The 21061-nt window shown below is 32.8% G+C and overlaps 2 protein-coding genes across 17 annotated transcripts; both read left to right on the top strand.

Annotated features, from left to right (window-relative positions):
- The first annotated feature begins 5078 nt into the window (after positions 1-5078).
- Positions 5079-11501, top strand: LOC103484767 (uncharacterized). Of its 7 annotated transcripts, none has more exons than XM_051088750.1 (5): positions 5080-5321; positions 5949-6006; positions 6291-8139; positions 8762-10648; positions 11291-11501. In XM_051088750.1, exons 3-5 carry the CDS (start codon positions 6430-6432, stop codon positions 11357-11359), a joined length of 3666 nt encoding a protein of 1221 aa, XP_050944707.1. In that variant the 5' UTR covers positions 5080-5321; positions 5949-6006; positions 6291-6429; the 3' UTR covers positions 11360-11501. The 7 variants fall into 7 exon arrangements, with proteins under 7 accessions (XP_050944703.1, XP_050944702.1, XP_050944707.1 ...); XM_051088749.1 differs by having other exon boundaries at positions 5941-6006; XM_051088748.1 differs by having other exon boundaries at positions 5928-6006.
- Positions 11502-16880: 5379 nt separating this feature from the next.
- Positions 16881-20607, top strand: LOC103484766 (uncharacterized). Of its 10 annotated transcripts, none has more exons than XM_051088741.1 (12): positions 16881-17030; positions 17218-17401; positions 17597-17665; positions 17929-18039; positions 18126-18242; positions 18386-18922; positions 19003-19331; positions 19414-19513; positions 19630-19689; positions 19778-19861; positions 19977-20093; positions 20243-20607. In XM_051088741.1, exons 3-12 carry the CDS (start codon positions 17609-17611, stop codon positions 20546-20548), a joined length of 1818 nt encoding a protein of 605 aa, XP_050944698.1. In that variant the 5' UTR covers positions 16881-17030; positions 17218-17401; positions 17597-17608; the 3' UTR covers positions 20549-20607. The 10 variants fall into 10 exon arrangements, with proteins under 10 accessions (XP_050944698.1, XP_050944695.1, XP_050944697.1 ...); XM_051088738.1 differs by having other exon boundaries at positions 16882-17030; positions 17926-18039; XM_051088740.1 differs by lacking the exon at positions 17218-17401 and having other exon boundaries at positions 16938-17030; positions 17926-18039.
- Positions 20608-21061: the final 454 nt, after the last annotated feature.

Below are 21061 nucleotides of genomic sequence, written 5' to 3'. Positions count from 1 at the left end.
ATGAATCTCATCTATTTATACTTGTTATTTTCAAGCTACTTATCATAAAGTTGTACACACATCATTTCTAAGGAGAGATATGTGCCTCATTTTGTAGTTATTACTAAACTCAGTAAGTTGTTCCCCTTTTTGGTGAATGTTGGACCCTTCCTCAGCTGCCCTCGTTGAAAAGCATCGTAAATGTGATTTTCAAATTTATAAACTTACTTTATCATTTGTTTGGAAAAACTTTCAATTATTACGTACTGCGACAATAAGCACAAATACAACCAAGAAATTAAAAAATAAAAATAATAAAACAAGAAACACAATAATAAGCGTAGGATATTTTCAAACCACTGTAATAGGCATAGAAAAATTTCAAACCGAAGAAAATAATTATAGACTAAGAAAAATGAAATGAGTGAAAAATCATTATAACCACGTAATACATGGTCTCTTATTCAATTACAAACACACTCTCCTCTAAATTCTCCTCCAAATTAGCATTTATGTTACTCACACCCCTTTAATCACACTCTCAAATAGAAAAACAAAAAGGAAATTTTTTACAAACACTTGAACTTAAAAGTAGTATTTCTAATCGAGATAGTTATTTGAATCCAAAGACATACATTAGTTTGTGGCCTTCGGAAAGTTTAGTTTGTCAAAATCTAGCAATACTTTATATTTAAATTTTCATGGTAATATAATATCCTATTCTCATGAAATGATTTACGAGACTCAGTTACTGAAAAAATTTATATATTATAATTGAATAAGTTTTAGGGACATTTTCAAAAGTAACAAAATATTGAAACTGTTTTCAAAATATAGTAAAATTATATTTATCAAACATTTTATAACTCATTTATATTATTGGTTGTATTTGTAAATAGTTTATTTTTTTGTGCTATGAATGACAATTCTTCTAGTTAATGTATTAGTAGAAGTGTTCGTAATTAATGACCCAATAGTTTAGGTTATAAATTTTGTCAACCCCAAATATGAATTTAACCAAGCCATGATACATTTGGGTAAGCCATGATACATTTGGATTGGGTTGGTTCTAGTTTCCTCAATATTATTTATTCAAGATTTTATTTTAAAAAGAAGTAAAATATTATTATATCAAAAGCCGATTTAATTATTTTATAAATAGATTTAAGATGATCAAGTAATTAATTTCAATTTATATAATGAGATATTTTTCAGAGGGTTAAAAAACTACTTTCGTTTTAAATAAATTATTAAAAAAATGTAATAAAAGTAAATAAAAATAAAATAAATGCATGTATATATAATCCTATCCTAAGTAGAAAAGGAACAAAGTTAATAGAAAGGTTAGGTAGTTTTCAAGTTAATAAGAAATTTGGGTTGGTTAAGGTTGAGTTGAGTTATTACATGTGAACCCATAAATCACCCCAACCTAGTTCAAATAAGTTGATAACTTAAACGTGTTGGTTGAGTCATGTTAAATGGTACTTTTGAGATATTAGATTTTCTAAACACCACTAAATATTACTTGTAGTGGTAAATCGAAATATGAACATATTCTAAGATAGATATGAGATCTAACAATGTCATATATATATATATAATTGTTTGTGAAAGAAAACAAAGGATCTCATGCAAACATAGAGTAGGTAATACAACAACATCGACAAAAAAAATTTATGAATACCTATTTTAAGTTTTTTAAAAAGAAATCAATTTTATTTAAAATGAAAAGCAAAAGACATATATAGTTTTACGTTAGTATTTAGAGAGGTTCATTTATTCAAAGTGAAAAGAAATTATTATATCCACCTGAAATATGGGGGAGAGATCGATTTTCTCCTAGTTTACTAAACCGAAGAGGATGAAAATATTAATGTAGAAAAAAAAAAGGTTAGGTATAACGAATTTTTTCTTCTAGAGATGTGAATAATTTGTTTTTTTTTTGTTTTTTTTTTTTTGCTATTTTTTAAAAAATCCATAAAAGAAAAACTCAAATAGTAGGAAAATTTGAAGCGGGTCCGGCATTTTTGCCGAAGCCACGGGGAGTACACATCAGGAAGGCGGCAAGTGACGTTGAGAACCTTTTTCCACGTGTCTTGTCCACAAAGTGCACGTACGTATTGGAGATACTTTTACATTTCCGAAACTACCCTTAGTCCGTGACAGTGTATTTATCACAATGACCGATTCCAATCTCCTGGAGGAGCTTTAGGACAACAACGAGCCAAATGCGTCTCATTCCCATGTGCTTTCTATAGCTTTACAAAAGTCAATTCATAATTAATGAACAACTAATTCAATATTCATCAAAAAACAAAACAAAATTAAATTAAGTCGTCTTAGATAAAGAGGAAATTGTAAAAATCCTCCCAGTCCCATCTACATATTTATTTATATTATTATATAATACTTCTTTTTTCATATCTTAATTTTGACCATTTACATTATTAATTGCTATTACTTTTGGATAGGGATTTTTACACAAAATGTTTTGGTGAAGTTATCAAGAACATTTTTACTTTGTTGTTTGTAGTGGATGGGGACAAAATGATCTTTCACACTCCGGAAAGAGAGTAAATTGTCCTCACCTTTTACCTTAAAATTATACCCAATGCATTGAAATTGAGATTTGGAGTAGAGCTATATCTGTACCTTTTAAAAGACTTTATTTTAAAAATTATATTATTAAATTAACTCAATCAATTTTCATAGGAATTAGAAAGCACATGTAGTTTTAGTTAATTAATATCATTGTTTGGTATCATTTATTATATCTCAAGTGATATTATCAAATTACCTAAATCAATTTTTATATATGAATTGTCACATCCATTTACTTAAAGGATGTTGTAAATGATATCATGGATTTCCTTTTAGCTTTTATTATTGGCTGCTCCCACTTTTTTTTAGTTAAAAGGAAAACTGTGTTTAAAGATTAAAATATCAAAGTTTGAACGTAAAAATGACAAATGAAAGGTTTTTAAGTTGAACAAAGTTTATGACTACTGCATTTAATTTAATTTGACTATAATATTGTATCTTAATCTACAGCAAAGTCTAAAGCCTGCTGTTTCATTGAATTGCTCCATTTAGATTTGTGCAATATATTTCTGTCTATGATGTCAATGTGACGAGTGAAAATTGACCGATCTTTCCTTTAATTTTTTTAATACTAATTTTTAGACATATAATAAAAATAATTAGAAGTTATGTAGTAATTTTATTTTAATATTATTTTTATATTATCGTCTTTTAAAAAAAATATTTTATCTAGGTTAGAGTGACAAAAAAAAAGTGTTATTGCAATTAGATCATTGGATTAATATGTTAATACTCGACTACTATAGTATATATAATGCAATTATTTTTATTTTAATGTTTTTAAACTCGAAATGCTACATTGTTTCATCATATTAATTATTACTTTCATTCAATTAAATCTTTTGTTTTTCAATGTCTTCTATGAATTTTGGGTCTCATTAATTAAATTGTTTCTTTCTAAGAATATAAAAGCTTGAATTTATTTTGTTTTTCTTTTATGCCTTCATCCCACATATATGTTGAAAGAATTAATGTACTAATGTAACATACATCCATCTCAAACAGATGCATCCTAGCTATCTTTAAGACTCGAGTCTTATCAACCTTAAATGCACTAAGTCACCTAAGATTTCAATCGAAAAGTTACGACCACACGACGAAGGGTAATATGAAAATTTAGGAAAATTGTAGGGTTCAAAAGAGTAGGTAAAGATTATTCCAACATAACCCCTCCTAATATAGTAAAGGTATATATTTTTTCACTACATGATCAGGTGAAAAAAAGTCCATTGAATAGCTAAGTAGAGGCTATTTGAAAAAAAAAAAAAAGACTACTATGGTGGATTTAAGAACAATCGAGGAAGATAGTTTTACAAAATATAATTTTCATGGGATGATGATCTTTAAATTAACATTTGTATCCGAAAATAACGAAAAAAGCATTAATTTGTTTCTGAAAAAAAAAAAGCATCGGAAATGTTCTTTCTCCCCTTTCTAATGCTTCGTATTCATTTTTTTTTAATTATGTCTAGACAACGTTTAATTAGGAGACAATGTGTACTTTGCGTGGAGAAATTAAGATATACTTATACTAGTAATCTCGTGTGGAACGCTCGTCATACCAAATACATAGAACTACCAGCCTTAACTGTATGATATCCTCAACGTGGTTTGTTCTTAAGAACATGCGAACAACTTAAGGAGTGTTAAATGCTTGGACCAATTGTCACATTAGACCATATCAACCCATAACAATCAATCAAATAAGAAACTGTATAAAACATTTCAAAGAAAATATATGAGACATGCATTGTAATTAAGGTGAATTAAATGTAGATACAAAGATAAGATTAAGATCCCATTTTGATTAGATCATCAACGCATGTAAAATAAAAATATAAAAATGGAAAATAGTTGTTTGAGAGGATTAAAAAGTCTTATGAATCCTCAAGATGTTCAATAAACAAATGTGCCCAAAGGAATCAGGTAGATAAGAAAAACTCAAAGGAAGATGCTAAAATTATATATAGTTATAAAAGAACAATTTGATCATCTCAAAGATATGATTCTGTATACATTTTGAATGAGATTGAAGAGTACATCCATGATTTTAATATACATAATTTCTTTTCAATTTTATAATTAGAGGAGCAAATAAAGTTGAGGTCCACTACTTAACTCCAAATTACTATAGTTAATAATTAATTTTCCAATTATAGATATGTTTTCTATTATTTTTCAAAAACTATATTTTATGGAAACCTCTTTAAATTATGGAAAACATCCATTTCATTTCAAATCCCAACAAAATCTTAGTTTTATTTTCCTTGTAAAAAAATTTGTTGGGACAAATATTTGCATATAAAAGAAATCTAATTTATCCCCAAAGAAAAAGGGTGACCGGTCCAAGTCTAAGTTTGCCAACCACACGCGACCCGTCCATAGACGCAAATTCAATGAGGCAGCGACCGCCGTGAATCATCGGGAAGTGCGGTGGGGGTGTTTTTGGTAATTTAAGTAGAACAAAGGCTATTTTTCACCTTTAAGGCTTTTTTCCTTTTCTTTTTTTCCTTTTCCAGTTTTCGCCGGGAGCCATTCGTTTGGTGTTCTGTTTATCAGGTGTATGCTTCTTGTAAGAAAATACGCAGGCCAGAAAACCCAAACTTACAAATTTCCATCCAAAACCCTAAAAAGGAAACTTCCATTCATCGGTACTCAGATGGTATTTCTCCGTGCTTTTTCATGGAGTTTCCTACCCTAAATACCACACCTCCAACTCATCTCTCACTCTCTTCTACCCGGTAATCTTCACCTCTTCATCATCCCTTTGAACTCACTCTTCTTCTTCTTCTTCTTCTTCTTCTTCTTCTTCTACTACTACTACTACTACTACTACTGCAACTATCTATTCTTTTTCTTTTTTTCTTCACATCCACCTACTTTGCTTCTGATGTTTTCAAAAAACTGAAAAATATGGTTCTTCCAATTTGTTACTCTTTTTTCTTGGAATGTTTGTATCCATTTTTACTGAAACTGTTGTTTTACTTCTGAATGCTTCTCTGTGGAGTTTAATCGTTTTGTGTACGTATTTGTCATCTGAAATTATTCCGAGCTTAAACGATGGGTTGGCCGATTAGTTTGCTTAGTGTTTTTAGCTCGGGTTGTTTATTTATTACGGCTTTCTGTTTTTTCGATTGTTGATTGATTTTTTTTAATGGGTTATTCATTTATTAAAGCGTGTGCTAATCTGATTTGAAGTTTAATCTATTCTGTTCATGGTTCAAATTAGAACCGTCTCCATGATACTCGGAATCTAATCATCTAGTGTTTAGTTGTTGTTGTTGTTGTTTTTTTTTTTTTTTTGCATTTGGGCATTAATTTAAATTTAGTTTTTATTTAACTTGAAGAATAAAAATCAAGGTGATCAGGTTGATATCAGTCACTATTGCTGCAGTTGGATATTGTTAACCTTCGTGTTCGGAAGCGGTAATCTCGGATATACACAGACATTTTTCTTCTAAATGTTTTGTTATGCTATTCTCTATGTATGCAACCAGTTGGTCTGCATGACATCGTCTGACTGGTGAGAATGGCGGGAGGAAAATTTTATGATAACAGTAGGGAGTTGAGAAACTATTTGACTGTGACTGTAGCTTTTCAATTTTTAGTGTCTGATTTTCGTTGTTAACAAACTTTCCTGCACTTCTTGTGTATGTTGGATTGAGCAAAAATTTCGAAATGACTGGAGTATACCCTTTTGGTTTATTCAGGGGACTGTTTCATCAAGACTTTGTCAAGGCAGTCATTTCTATACTAGTTCTGTTATGTGTTTTTTTTCAACATGCTGCATGTGGACCATGCTTTATTTCTGAGCTTCAATCAGCATCAAATGAAGACTCTGGACATTACATGAATAATCATGCCAATGGCATACGTAGCAACTTTCCTGCAGATATTAGCTCGGGCAGCAATCCAACAACCCACTTAAGTTTTGAAAGTGTTTGTACTGACAGTCGTTTATTTTGCTTTCCTTCGATGGTAACTGACTTTTCATATAATGAGAAAGGGATAGGTGTAGTAGCATCTTCGGGTCTGTTTGATGGTTCATCATCACCAGTTGGATCACCTCAAGATGATAAACTGGCTGCAAACGAAACTCAGTCGTCAGATTATGGTATGTTTGAATTATTTGAAGGTGGGATAATTTCATGTTCATTAAACTCAAGAAACGATGTTAATGAGCTTTCTTCCATACAAAAATATGGTAGCACCAGTAAAGTTGATCTTTCTACATGTAGAAGGGATCCTTATCATCAGACAAGCCCGAGTTCTACACAAAAGAAAAATCTTGATGTTACAAATTCAGATTATTCAGACAGTTATATGGCTCCCTTTGTAGATGTTAGTCCTACTGAGTTGAATTGGGAACACAAATTCTTATACTTACCTTCTTTAGCGTCGATAACTGTGATGAATACATGCAACCAAAGTTTTCTACATATTTATGAACCATTCAGCACTGACTCACAGTTCTACTCTTGTAATTTTAGCGAGGTTGTTTTAGGACCCGGTGAAGCAGTTTCTATTTATTTTGTTTTCTTACCTAAATATTTGGGCTTGTCCTCTGCCCATCTGATTTTGCAGACGAATTTTGGTGGTTTTTTGGTCCCGGCTAAAGGCTTTGCCATTCAGTCACCTTATGGAATCCAGCCCCTGTTAAGCTTAAATATACACTCAAGTGGGAAATGGACTAAAAATTTGTCTTTGTTCAATCCCTATGATGATGTTCTCTATGTTGAGGAATTAACAGGATGGATATCTGTTCTTAAAGAGGATAAATGTTACCATACAGAAGCAGTTTGTAGAGTAGATAGATATAAGGTATTTCATGAGCCAAAGCCATTGATTATCAAAGAAGGCTTAGTTGTCCAACATGGTCACATAGGCTCACCATTGTTGTCTATGAGGCCCTACAAACAGTGGAAGATAGAACCTCACAGCAATGAAACTATCATAGAAGTTGACTTGTCATTTGAATATGGTGGGACAATCATTGGTACATTTTGGCTGCAGTTATTAAGGCCTTCGCAGGATAAGTCTGATGTGGTTGCAGTCTCTCTTGAAGCTGAACTTGAAGGGGGGTCAACTCATGATGATCATAAAGGGTCTGTATTTGCATCTTTTGAGCCCATACTTTACCATGGAAATGTTTTCGTTGCCCTCTCTCTGAAGAACAGTGCTTCACACTTGTTTAGTGTTCTTAAAATTATTGAAGTTGCTGAAAGAAAGGTTTTTGAGTTCAAAAGTTTGGAAGGCTTGCTACTTTTCCCTGAAACTGTCACACAAGTTGCTTTGATTACCTGTAATGAACAACATGCTCACTTCCACAAAGATTCACCTGAAATTGTCAATATGTATGGCAAATGTAAATTACTCGTGTTGACTAATGAGTCAACTAGTTCTCATATTGAAGTACCTTGCAAGGATATATTCCTTCTATGTTCAGAATACCGGAAGGACTCTTTCATGGAAAATGAAAAGCAAAATGAACACTTCTCATCTGGAAATGTAAGAACAGGGTCTTTGGTCAATCATGTGGGGTCACAATCAGAAATCAAGGTATACATTTTTTCTAAAACAAATTTTTAAATATAATGTGTTGCCATGAGTTTGTTGTCACTCATTTAGGACTAACTTTGTTCCTCACAACCGTGCATTTTTCATGCTTATCTAGTAGTATGTTTCTGCTATGCCTGTACTCTTTACTGATGTATATATGTTGGCACTGCACATTTTAGAATCTTGCGCAGTAGTTTTTAAGTTCATGAACTATTTTTGCAATTAAGTTGAGTTGAAGTTTGTTGCTCTTTCATTTTTTCAATTGGATGAATATACTTTATTACAAACACCAATCTTCTCATATTACTTGCTTTCTGATTGACTGTGCTCCTCATTAACTATGTCTTGGTTTTTACTGTTTCAACCTTTTCCTAAGTTAGTAATCTGGGTTTCAATCTTCATGTGTATGCTTATAATGAGAGGCAACTATGAAGCTTGGTTGTGAAGAGTTACTAAGGACTCAGATCTTGATAAGCAAATGATACCAAGACTTCATATTCACAGCTTTTTTAATCACTGTTGTGAGCATTGCAGCTTGAGATATTGTAATTGTATTTATTTGCTCAATTATCACTTCATATGGTAATATGCAAAATGACCAAGTTGCTTCTTTTAATTCAAGGATGTGGAAAGGGCAGAAGCAGATGAATTGGTGCTTGAAAATTGGGCTTCTATGGGCACCACAAAGTCCATGTCTGTGCTTGATGAGCATGAGGTATTTTTTCCCATGGTTGAGGTTGGAAGTCATTCTACTAAGTGGATTACTGTGAAAAATCCAAGCGAGTGGCCAGTTGTAATGCAGCTAATCATTAATTCAGGCGAAATTATTGATGAATGCCGCAACCCTGAAGGATTTATCCACCTGTCGTCTGGTGCTTTAATTCAGAATGACTCTACTATGCCAAAGAAGTATGGGTTTTCACTAGCAGAGGGTGCAGTTACAGAGGCTTACGTTCATCCTTATGGCGATGTGCTTTTTGGACCAATAATTTTTTACCCTTCCGAACGATGTCACTGGAGAAGTTCTGTTTTGATAAGAAATAATCTATCTGGTGTTGAGTGGCTATCATTGAGAGGATATGGGGGTTCGTCCTCTCTGCTCCTTCTCGAGGGTTCAAAGCCCGTTTTCAGTATAGAGTTTGAACTTGAATCCCCAATCTTGCTCAACATCTCCCCTTCAGAGAGGTCGGTCCACACGGAAGAGATTAGCCATGCCTGTACATTGCCATTATCGAAAGACTTCTATGCCAAGAACAGTGGTGACTTGCCATTGGAATTCAAGAAGATTAAAATATCAGGTACAGAATGTGGGTTAGATGGTTTCTTAGTACATAATTGTAAAAATTTTGCCCTCGAACCTGGGGAGTCGAAAAAACTTACGATATCATATGAGACTGATCTTTCTGCTACTGTGGTGTATAGAGATCTTGAACTGTCCTTGGCTACTGGCATACTTGTTGTACCCATGAAGGCAAGTCTACCCTTCTATATGCTCAATAATTGCAGAAGATCAGTCTTGTGGACACGACTGAAGAAATTCTCCTTTGCTGTTCTCCTAATTTCTTCTGCAGTGTTCTTGTTCTTTTGTTGGATTGTGCCACACATGATATCTTTGAGCCCTCTGGATTTCTTATCCAAGAATGAGATCAAGCGCATACTGAGTTCTACAAAGAGTGTGGAGAAGACTTGTTCTGTACATCATAGTGAGAAAAGTAGTCAATTGTCGGATGTTTGGTCTGTTTTTGAAGGGGAAGGAACACCACAATCTCCCCTGCACTCAAAATCTCTAGTAATAGGAAATTCTGATGCTGTGGAAGCATCTCAACCAAACTACCTCACAGTGAAAACTGGCAAGGAAAGGGGAAGGCGGCGAAAGAAGAAAAAGGCAGGTGGCATGAAATTACCTGGTCTATTTGAAGTTTCCAGTAGTCAAAGTGGTAATTCTACGCCTTCGTCCCCTCTGTCTCCAACCGTATCTGGTACACCGAAACGTACATGGCCTATGTCTCCTGATGTGAACCAGTCCATTGAGGAGAGTAGTCCCTTTGCTAGGGTGGTTGATGGAACGAAGGCACAGACATCTGAGCCAACTTCTGTCACAAATTTGCCAAAACCTGAAATGACTTCTTCCAAGGGGACTCCTTCGGAGTCGAGAAAGTGTTACAGTAAACCAATTTTGCTGTCTTCAGCCACTTTTCCTTCTGCTGGCAGGCCTGCCCCAAATGTCATATGCTCTCCTCTCGCTGCTTCAACCTCCAAAATTGCTCTGCATGCTCGAGCTCCTGGCTCTAAGCCGTTCAACCAAAAAGCTTCTTTAGAAGGGGAAGGTAAGTCTGGGATTCAGGATAAATACAAATATGATATCTGGGGTGATCACTTCTCTGGACTTCATTTGATCAATAAATCAAAAGATGTCCACCCCATGATCCCCAGTGCCATAGAAAAGGACTCTGATAGCTTTTTTGAAACAAGTCCTCAAACTCTCATTGCCAAGTCCCAGCCAACGTCTGTAAGTTCTTTCTATCAGTTTTCTCAAGTTTAATCAATTGATACCAACCCCCCAAAAAAGTCTAAATTATCCATGGCTTTCTTTTTTGAATGTTTTTCCTGATCATTTGGTTTCAGTTTTTCCAAACAAAACCCAGGTGAAGATGAGCAGCGTTTCTTCATTCATTACCATTGCAACTCAGTTTCATTATCTATTATAGGATGACAAATTTCTGGTAGCGGGGTGGGTAGAGACTAATGCTGATGAGTTGGAAAAATCAGTTTAGATGGAAACATCTTTTTCCTTGAACTAGTTTAGAGAGTATATTTGAAATCCCAACTGACCTCTATCCCATTCAAATCACCAAAAGTAAAGTTAATATTTTGACATCTTTCTAATTATATTATATCTACGTTAAAACGGTTTTACTAAAGTAATGATTTAAACCAACGAATAATTTGATGGAAAAAATCTATGATTTTTTTAAGCAATTGTAAGAACGAGTTTAACTGTCACCATTTTTTTTGTCTTTAAAAAAATTGACTAACAGGTAAGCTGGTAGAACTTTTGATAAATAATATAGGAATTGTATTGAAATGACTGTTATGTTTAACTTTTAATTCCTTATATATACGGAATTGATGGGAAAATTTTCTTATGAAGCATGTAGGGGTGGGAGAAAGATGGATTGATATGATTGAAGAACTTTGTGGGACTAAAATGAACACATGATTCTTGAGCAAACCATTTCTCGTTAGAGTAAGTTCACCCATGTGTGGGAATGACCAAAATACCATTCAGCCTATGTTATGAAAGAAAAATAATACTCTTGATTTTTACCATTTGTTTGAAAATACACTTTCAAAAGTTACAACGGGTTTTCCATAGACGTTTTTGGGACCCCTAACGGTGTAAATGGTGCAACGAAACTAAGTTGAAGCAGTAAGTTGCAAGTCCTTGGATTATTGAATGTAAATCAGTGCACTAGATCGACCATTGTTAATAAAGTGAGAATGGGGTATTGGATGATTTGACCCCAACTGGGCTTTGAGGGGTCAGATAAAGGGAACATAAAAAGTAGAACCCAGAGCAATAAGAACTAAAACCCAAAATGCAATTCAGTAGTAGTGGACGCATCAGCTTTTAAAATTACCAGGAGTTCTTAAGCTATTACTGAGGTGAATTCATCCATCCATCTTGAACTTCTGCACGAACCTTTAGAATCATTGGCATGGTGGTTGCATTATCCTAAAAGAGTTGCATTTACGTTTGAAGAATTAGTTCGACATTAGTATATCACGTTATCACAAAACAAATGTTGCTATAGATTCATCAATAGCGTGGCAGACTTTGACTCAGGGAGATCAAATAATTTGGTTTTCCATAAATGTAACCAGAATTTTTTAAGCATGGTACAACTAGTTGGTTGAAATAAAATAGGACAATTGGGTGCTGAAACTCAATTGACAAAGTGCACGAAAGCGACGAGTGAGAGGAAAAAATGACCCCTCCAAATACACTAGATGATAAAGCAGAAGCCTTTTGCATTTGCATTTACTCTGAATTTCAATACAGAAAAAGAAGCTTCGAGGGACCATTTATGTTTTGTTTACCTGTGGTTTGAGAGACCCAACGAATGTGAACTGTCAATCCAAACCCAATCTTCCATTCATATTAAACCCCTTTCCGTTTCTGTTAAATTATGGAAATATACAAACCTTTGTTTTGTTGAATGTGCACTGCAAAGTTTGGGGTTTAGTTTGTGGACCCATTTAGAAGTGGTCCAGTTGTGGCCATTGGACCACACATACGAATAGCCAGCCCATAGACAAGGGCTTGGACCCATAGTGCCCCCTCTTTTAACTTCCCTTCAGTTTCTTCAAGGATTCATGTGTAGTAGTAATGAAACGTTACTTTCTTTTCTATGCCAAAGAAGTACATTTCCCATTTTTCTGTTGGTTGTATTTCTGTTCTTTTGTATCCTTCATTTGGGTTTCCATGCTTTCTCACCCTATCACCTACCATTTGTAAATAAGAGATAAATTATTCAAACAAACCACCATAGTATATACTTGACAATTTCACAACCAACTTTCATTAACAACCACGTTATTAGCAACCGACCACTAACTAAGTTTGTCGTAGTTTATTACCGATAGAAAGTAATATTTTCTTATATCCATAAATAATTTGGTTTATTTTGCTATATATAAAAACAAACCACAAAAAATTTAATTTTTGGTGGTTGATAATATCATTGTAAAAAAATATACAGGAGAAAATACTTTCACACTTAAGATTTTTAGTGAGGAATGTTAAAACCATATTTGAGATATGAAAATCATAAGAGGTGTGTATATAATATATATATATATATATATGTATATGTATATGTATATGTATATGTATATGTATATGTATATGTATATATATATATGTATATGTATATGTATATGTGTGTGGAGTTCTTATTATTATGATTATTTTGTTGAATAAACATGGAGGCAAAATATTATTTATATACTAACGTAGATACTATTGTATTGAGATTATATGAACTACACTTGATATGCAAGAAAGCACTAAGTATATTTATGAGAGAAGGAAAGAAAAGAGGGGAATGGATTTTTTCTTTTCTTTTCTTTCTTTTTTCTCTCTCTTTTTTACAATTGGTGAATACAAAATAAATGCTCTCATTATATTGTGCTTTGCTTTAGCTTTTGGCATCAACTTCTCACTTTTGTTGCATTCACAAATCACAACCAAACATTTTCCTTTTATACTTCTTCTCAAATTTTATTTTTATGGATTAATTGGGGACCAGTGCACCTTATTTATTTATGATGGAAAAAGAAGATGGAATCTAAACTCTCTTTGCCCTCCAAATTAATTTTGATTTAACTTAACTGGTTGATTGATGATCATATGATATGTGGGTAAAATTTTAACAACTTTAATCATTATATTTTAGTCAATTTAGTTTGTCTACTTTTTCATATAGTTGCAATAGAATACTAAAATTATCCCTAAACCCTAAATTATTATTACTAAACTAATAATAAAATGAGTGTAAATTGGCAACCTTTTCTTTTGTAAGCATATTATTGTCCCCTCTTCATCATCTGATCTCTTTCTAATTAACTTTTAATAATATATTTCTAAAGCTTGTTTCTTTTTCTTTAATTTTTAAAAAAAAATTTCAAAAAAACAATAGAAAAGTTTTTTTTTTTTAAAGGGATTGCAAAAGGTGAATTAGTTGCCTCTGATTTATCTTCTTAATCACTATTTACTTAATTTCACAAAAAGATGAGGTGCGTATAGAGTTGGGTATAAAAACAAATAAAATTCACAAGAATAAATTGGATCATAATATAATATTATACATTTGTCATCTATAACTTTAACCCTTTTTACAATGTATATTTTTTATTTTTAGTAAATTTTTTCGAAGTAGGAAAAAAAGAAAAAGAAAAAAAACAATGCAGGCTGAATTTTGGAATATTACAAAAAAGCATATATACACACATATGTAGGCACATCCATGTGCATGTATATATATATAGATCAATTTCAATTCAAAGGGTATGATATAGATGGAAACTGCAAAAAAAGACGATTATGATTTAAATTTAAATAATTGTGGGTATAAAAGTGTATGGTTTTACGATAATCATGTGTTTAATACGTGATTATGGTATATAACTAAAAAACAAAGAGAAAATAAATTTTGATTAGACAGTCCTATTAAAGTTTAGAGATCCATTCAACCTAATTTAAAAATGTTGTAAGCGTTTTATATTGTTGTGTGTGTATTTGACAATTAATAGTTTGTTAGCAATTTAAGATGGTTTGTTAATTACGTACGCAGACGGTCGTTGTCTCACTCTCGTATTTGCTTTATTATTTTAATCACATTTTTTATATCTGCTAATCATGATCTTTTGTATTAGTTTTCAACTTCTAAATCTCTTTAACAAAAATTATATATGTTTATTTAACTCATGCCTACCCTCTCTAACTCATTATTTTCTACTCTTACCTTCTATTTTTATAAATAACTTGATTACTAGATTTTGGAATGGATTATAATTATACATAACTTAAAAACCAGTTTAAATAAGGTATATATTAAGACTGGATCGTTATATATTCGATAGCTTCATACCAAAATATATCTATTATAATTCTTAAATAACAAACAATTAAATTAAAATGAAGCTAATTAAACATCTTTAAAAAAAAAAAAAAGGGGTTTAGAAAAACAACATGGATTATAATTCTCATAACCCCTACCACGGACATGTCACACACCTGTAGACCATGGTCGATGAATCCCTTGTACTTGGGTTGTTCAAAGCTTTAAAAACATATTACGTACTTAAGCCATTTCAAACCATACTTATTGCATTTAAAACACACTTGCATTTGAAATGTAGTGTCCTAGTAATAAAGGACAACATAGCTTAAACGAAAAATAGACATTTGCAAATAAGCATGACTAAAATGAAAAGGAAAGATTCCCCTAATAGTCCATTGTATCGTATATATGTTAACAAATGAGTAAAAAGTCTGAAGGTTGAAATCTTTGGGTTCCTTTTGTTGAATGATTGTAGGGACAGTATTAGGAATTAGGGTATATGACAATATATATTGGGATTAGAAAGGGAAGAGGGAGCATTGATATGTGATGTATGAGTAAAGTGGATATTACCCTAAGCCATGCTAGTGGGAGGCCGCTCCCCACACCTCGATTACATTTCCACACACTACCAAACTTAATTACTATTACATTCACCATCTTATACCACCTATTTTTAATCTCACACAAATCCAAAATAGAATCAAATATTAGGTGTTTTTAATTAATCTTACTGGACAAAATAATATGTTCTTATCTATGGTTTTAGGTCTAAATTTTTTAGATTAAAAAAAAGGTTAAATCGTAAAAAATAAAACATAAGAATCAAATTGAAACAAAACTCAAATGTTAAAAGGTAAAATTATAACATTTTAAAACTTAAGAACTAGAAGAAAAAAAAAACTTGGACCAAAAACTATTTTCCCCATAATCTATTTAGAACATGTTTAAATGAACTCCAAAGTGCTTAAAAGGGATTGATGCACTTTATCTTCCGGAAATAATTGCAATGAATAGCACTTTTAGAGATAAAGGACTAAATGTATAACAACCTTTATAAAATAATTGCAAATTAGTCAAATATATCAATGATAGATTATATTGCTAATAGACTTCTACCAACAATACGATCAATAGACTTCAAAAACTAAATCTAATTTATATTTTATTTGTAAATTATTTTACATTTTACTATATCTACAAATGTTTTAGACCTAATTGCTATAGTTACGATCGTTATTCAACTTGACATTAGTTTAAACACCGAAAAAGTTTTTGGTAAGGTGCAATGGAGGATGTTTTTTTTTTTTTTTTTCGTCTTAGCAATTAGAGTCCAATGCAAAGAGTTGCTGTCTAGTTTATACAACAACATGGACTAGAAACAAAACATCACTTTAACTTCTCACTATACTAATAACATTTATTGGAAAAAAATTACTGATTCATAAGTCGTTTCTCGTTTGTAAGATATTACAATGTTTTGCTATTAGAGATGAAGAAAAATCACCCAAAAAAGAAAAAGGATATTTGGTTGTATATATTGCAATATCATTAGTAGGCATTAGGCAAAGGCACCCATCAATTTAGGCAAATATGATTACCAAATATATTTTTACACAATTTTAGAAACACAAAAAATTAAAAGCAAATATGTCAAACTTAAAAAAAAAAAAAAAAAGTGATAAAAGAAAAAGCAGTACGACATAGAAGAATTAATATCTACTAATAATTTAAAATCAAAAGCCAAGATCTAAACTTTTTTCCTTTAACAGTGAATGAAATGAAACTATTAGCTGGGCCTCCAACAAAAAGCATATTTTTGATGAATTTAGATACAAGACAGACTATGATACGATAATTAAAAAGGATTAAGAAATGGAATGTGATGTAATCTGAACTAAACTGTGATAAGCAATTATTAAAAAAATTGATTAAGAGACTAAAAGTATTTGAGTTTTCACCCTTTTCTTTTTTTAAAGGGCATAAAGATGAGTTTTTTATATAGAAATTGGGAGCGTAAGAAAGGGTTAAATGCAAAACAGAGTTTTTCTCTCTCTCTCTCTCCTCTGCTTTTAGATACCAAAAGCACTTCGGACAATCCCTCCTTTGTCACTCACTGTGCTTCCGACAATTCCATCTCTCTCTCTCTCTTTCATTGGTACAAAAAAAGTTATATATATGTGTACACACCAAAAGAAAAAAAGATGCTTCCCTCTGCAACAATTGCTAGGCTCTAAAGCAAAAAAGGAAGTCTCTAAGTTTTGTGTAATGCCATAGCCATAGCCACTCTCTCTCTCTCTCTCTCTCTCTCTCTCTCTCTCTCTCTCTCTTCTTTTGCTTATTACTTACTTTTGGACTAATATATTCTGAAACCCATGTTATACTTTACACCATTTTTCTTTTTAATTCAAGATTTGGGATTTGCCCAATTGTTTATTCTTGTGATTTGCAGTTGGGTTTTGTGTTTTGTTATCTCTCTGCAATCCCTCTTCTTGGAAGGCGCTTTTTCAGCTCGAAACCTCGTCGTTTTGTATATCTTCTTCTGCCGGGGCTTTTACTGCTTTCTCCTTTCACACTCTTCGAGATTCAAACACACCCACCCATTGCTTTTTTAAAACGCATACTATTTTTTGCAGGTGATTTTCGATTTTTGGGTTCTCTGCTTTTGAGTTTCCCGCTCTATGTTTTTGTACAAAAACACTCTCTCTTTTGGGTTTCTATTTGTTTTGATCCATTGCGGCAATTCGGCTTTCTTCTTCTTCTTTTTATTATTTTCATTTTTTTTGTAGTGGGAATAGTGATTTTTGGTGCAATTCATTCTCTTTTCGCAGCAAAAGTAAAAGATGAATGCCAGAGTCCGCGGCAGCATTCAAACCGTCAAAGCTCTTAATCATGACAAGGTGAATATAGTTTGTTTCTTTTTCTTTTTCTTTCACCTTTTTTAGTGAAACGTCTTATTGTACCACTTTAGATTGCTTTACTCCCTCCATTTCAATTTATTTGGTTCTAGCCTTTCATTTGATTATATTTTGCACAGCAAATTTCTCCTGCAATGATTTTGGTATTCACACGACAGACATGATTGTAATTCTTGTTCTTTCTGTTATACATTATCTTCACAAACTTTTGTGACTGTGTTTCCTTTGTTGAATTTGGATAGAAGGTGAAGAAATTAGAGAGCGGAAGGAGCAAGACGATGGGGAATGACAAACCTGGGACTATCGTAAATCGGCGCAAATTAAACAGAGAAAGAAAAATAGCATTGTTGCAAGATGTAATTATGTCCTTCTCCAACTGCCATTTTAGGGAAATTGCCTGTTTGGAACATGTTTGATGGATATGTAATTTTGCAATATGCAGGTTGATAAGCTGAAGAAGAAGCTCAGACATGAAGAAAACGTTCACAAGGCATTAGAAAGAGCTTTTACTCGACCCTTAGGAGCTCTCCCCCGTCTTCCTCCATATCTTCCTCCTTATGTTAGTAAAACTTGCAAATTCCATATATTACATCCTTTTTCTCTCTTTTTCATTCTTTTTTCCTGTTCTTCATAGAAAGAATGGAAAATGGTTGCGCTGAAACACTCCAATTTTGAAATTTTATTTTTCCTACCTTGTTGCAGATACTAGAACTTCTTGCTGAAGTAGCTGTTTTGGAGGAAGAGGTTGTTAGGTTAGAAGAACAGGTTGTGAATTTTAGACAAGGATTATATCAGGAAGCTGTGTTTGTTTCATCCTCCTCTAGGAATTCTGATATTTCCACAGACACAATGGAACCTATCTCGACAAGAATCGCGAAGCATCGTAGAACGAAGTCGTATTGCCAAAATGAGTTCAATTCTGCAAACTCAATAGCCAGGCTGCAGCCTTCACTGGCCAGATGTTCTTCGAGTCGAAAGTTATTGTCGAACGACACTTTCTTTGATCGTAATGGTAACTGTTCCAACAGGTTTTCCAGTGGGAAACATGTTCCCGGGAAATTAAGTTCCTTTTTATTTCTTCCAGAAGATGGACTGGGAAAAGAGAATCAATCATATGCAAATACTGTGAAAAATAAGCCTTCTCCTGAAAAGAAAGTTGACAGAATTATAACCCCATTGAAGAAGTCTCCTCTAAAACAAGAATTTTTGGAGAAGAACTCAAGTCCTATGAAGTCTCAGGTTTTTGCTTGATACCATATTGAATTTATCATCACCTGAATAAATTTCAAATTACTCAGTACTTCCTTCTAATTTTCCAGCTGGAGTTTCGATTGGAACGAGAAAGAGCAAAGGACAGTTCTTGTAGTTTATCTGATGATACAGAGGCTAGTAGCTCACCAAACAAAATTTCTGAAGACATCGTGAAGTGTTTATCATCCATTTTCATAAGACTGAGTTCATCAAAAGACAAAGCTACGGACTCATCAGATACATCAAATGGGTCAGCAGAATTGCAAGATCCTTACGATGCTTGTTCAGATTTCAAACCTAGGAACATCGGTGCCTATAGACATCTCTGTGCAATTGAAGCTAGTTCTGTAGATCTCGATCGATCAACTAATGCAGTTTTTCTAATTCATAGACTAAAGTAAGTTCTCAGGATGCCTCATCTTGGCAGAAATTTTTGTTGATTATTTTATCTTAAAGGCGCAATTCATTTTACTGCACAGAAACTTGTTCCGGAGACTGGCCTCGGTGAATTTGGCAGGTCTTAACCATCAGGAGAAGCTAGCTTTCTGGATCAACACCTACAATTCCTGCATGATGAACGTGAGTTACTAACGAACCATTTTATGTCAGGAGGATTGCAATATTAAAATCTTCACTAACTTGTTAATTAGGGGCCTAAATCAAGAAACTGAGGTAGCTGTATTTTGTGACTTCAGGCATTTTTAGAGCAGGGGATACCTGAGACTCATGAAAGAGTTGTAACATTGATGCAAAAGGTGAAATCAGAATGCTATCTTTTATTTGAATTTGCTGACCATCAAACGTTCATTACATTTAAACTGGAAACTTTTCTTCTCCTGACAGGCAACAATTGTTGTGGGAGGACACCTTCTAAATGCAATAACAATTGAGCATTTCATCTTGAGACTTCCTTATCATCTGAAGTTCGTAAGTCTGTCCTTTCTAACTCCATTGAACTTTGTGACATCCAGATTTTCCCAAGTTTCAAATTTTATAAACTCCAATGCTAAATACTTGCTGCATTTTTGTCTATAAACTTCAGACCTGCCCAAAAGCAGTGAAGAACGATGAGATGAGAGCACGCAGTGTGTTTGGATTGGAATATTCCGAACCCTTGATTACGTTTGCACTATGTTGTGGAAGCTGGTCGTCTCCCGCCGTAAGTATGCTAAATTTGCCTATGGTAGTTAGATACAAGATTGTTCATCTAAGTATAACTCTGCTAGCAACTTTGATTGATAGTAAATGATTTGAATGAAACTTGTGAAGTTGGGATTTTACTAATCAACGGGTTGTTGCGAAATGAAGGTGAGAGTGTATTCAGGATGTAATGTTGAAGAGGAGTTAGAAGTAGCCAAGAGGGAATATTTACAGGCAGCAGTTGGGATTTCAAAGACGAACAACAAGTTGATGATTCCAAAGGTTTTGGATTGGTATTTACTTGACTTTGCAAAGGATTTGGAATCAATGTTGGATTGGATTTGCTTACAACTTCCAAATGAGCTGAGAATTGAAGCAATTAAATGCCTTGAGAGAAAAGGAAGAGAGCCTCTCTCACAACTAGTGCAAGTAATGCCATATAATTTCAGCTTCAGAATGCTCTTACACAGATGAATTGATTAACTTTTTCATCTTATTTATTTATTAATTTATTTATTCATTTGGTTTGTGTTTTTTCAATCCTCCAATCCTCAATGTTCTCTGAATGTTGAATGTGCTGCTGAGTTTATACTAAACATAAAAAACACAGTTACATTATAGAATCAATATACATAGCATAGCTGTAAACTTGGGGAATTTGGGCAGTTTATACTTTTTACTTAACCTTTTCTTTTTTGGTTATGATTTTGTATTGATTATGGGATAAAACTTGGTTTTGGGGAATAAATTTAAACATTTATTAATATGACTCATTTTGTTTTGAATTTGTAGCTTTTGGTAAGTTGTTTTTTGTACAGAAGAGTTGATTCAATGCTAGACTATGCTTTATAAGATATTTTGACAACATTAACCAAATTTAAAAAATGAGAGCAGTTTTTTAAAAAATATGTTTTTGTGTTTGTTTTTTTTATAATGAATACATGAACAACTAAACATGCTAATAGAACAAGAATATGCCTCATGACC

The sequence above is a fragment of the Cucumis melo genome, chromosome 8 (genome assembly GCF_025177605.1).
Source record: "Cucumis melo cultivar AY chromosome 8, USDA_Cmelo_AY_1.0, whole genome shotgun sequence".
Lineage (NCBI taxonomy): Eukaryota > Viridiplantae > Streptophyta > Magnoliopsida > Cucurbitales > Cucurbitaceae > Cucumis > Cucumis melo.
The sequence above is the reverse complement of the archived record's forward strand: the minus strand, read 5'-3'. Positions and strand labels throughout refer to the sequence as shown.

Excerpts from the sequence above, each read along its gene's own strand:
- LOC103484766 (XM_051088738.1), top strand. The coding sequence starts at position 17,609 with ATGAATGCCAGAGTCCGCGGCAGCATTCAAACCGTCAAAGCTCTTAAT. Across the intron at positions 18,923-19,002 it reads CAAGTCCTATGAAGTCTCAG|CTGGAGTTTCGATTGGAACG; the intron begins GTTTTTGCTTGA and ends CTAATTTTCCAG. Across the intron at positions 20,094-20,242 it reads GAAGCTGGTCGTCTCCCGCC|GTGAGAGTGTATTCAGGATG; the intron begins GTAAGTATGCTA and ends TGCGAAATGAAG.
- LOC103484767 (XM_051088745.1), top strand. The coding sequence starts at position 5,263 with ATGGAGTTTCCTACCCTAAATACCACACCTCCAACTCATCTCTCACTC. Across the intron at positions 8,140-8,761 it reads GGTCACAATCAGAAATCAAG|GATGTGGAAAGGGCAGAAGC; the intron begins GTATACATTTTT and ends TTTTAATTCAAG. Across the intron at positions 10,649-11,290 it reads CCAAGTCCCAGCCAACGTCT|CATGTAGGGGTGGGAGAAAG; the intron begins GTAAGTTCTTTC and ends TTTCTTATGAAG.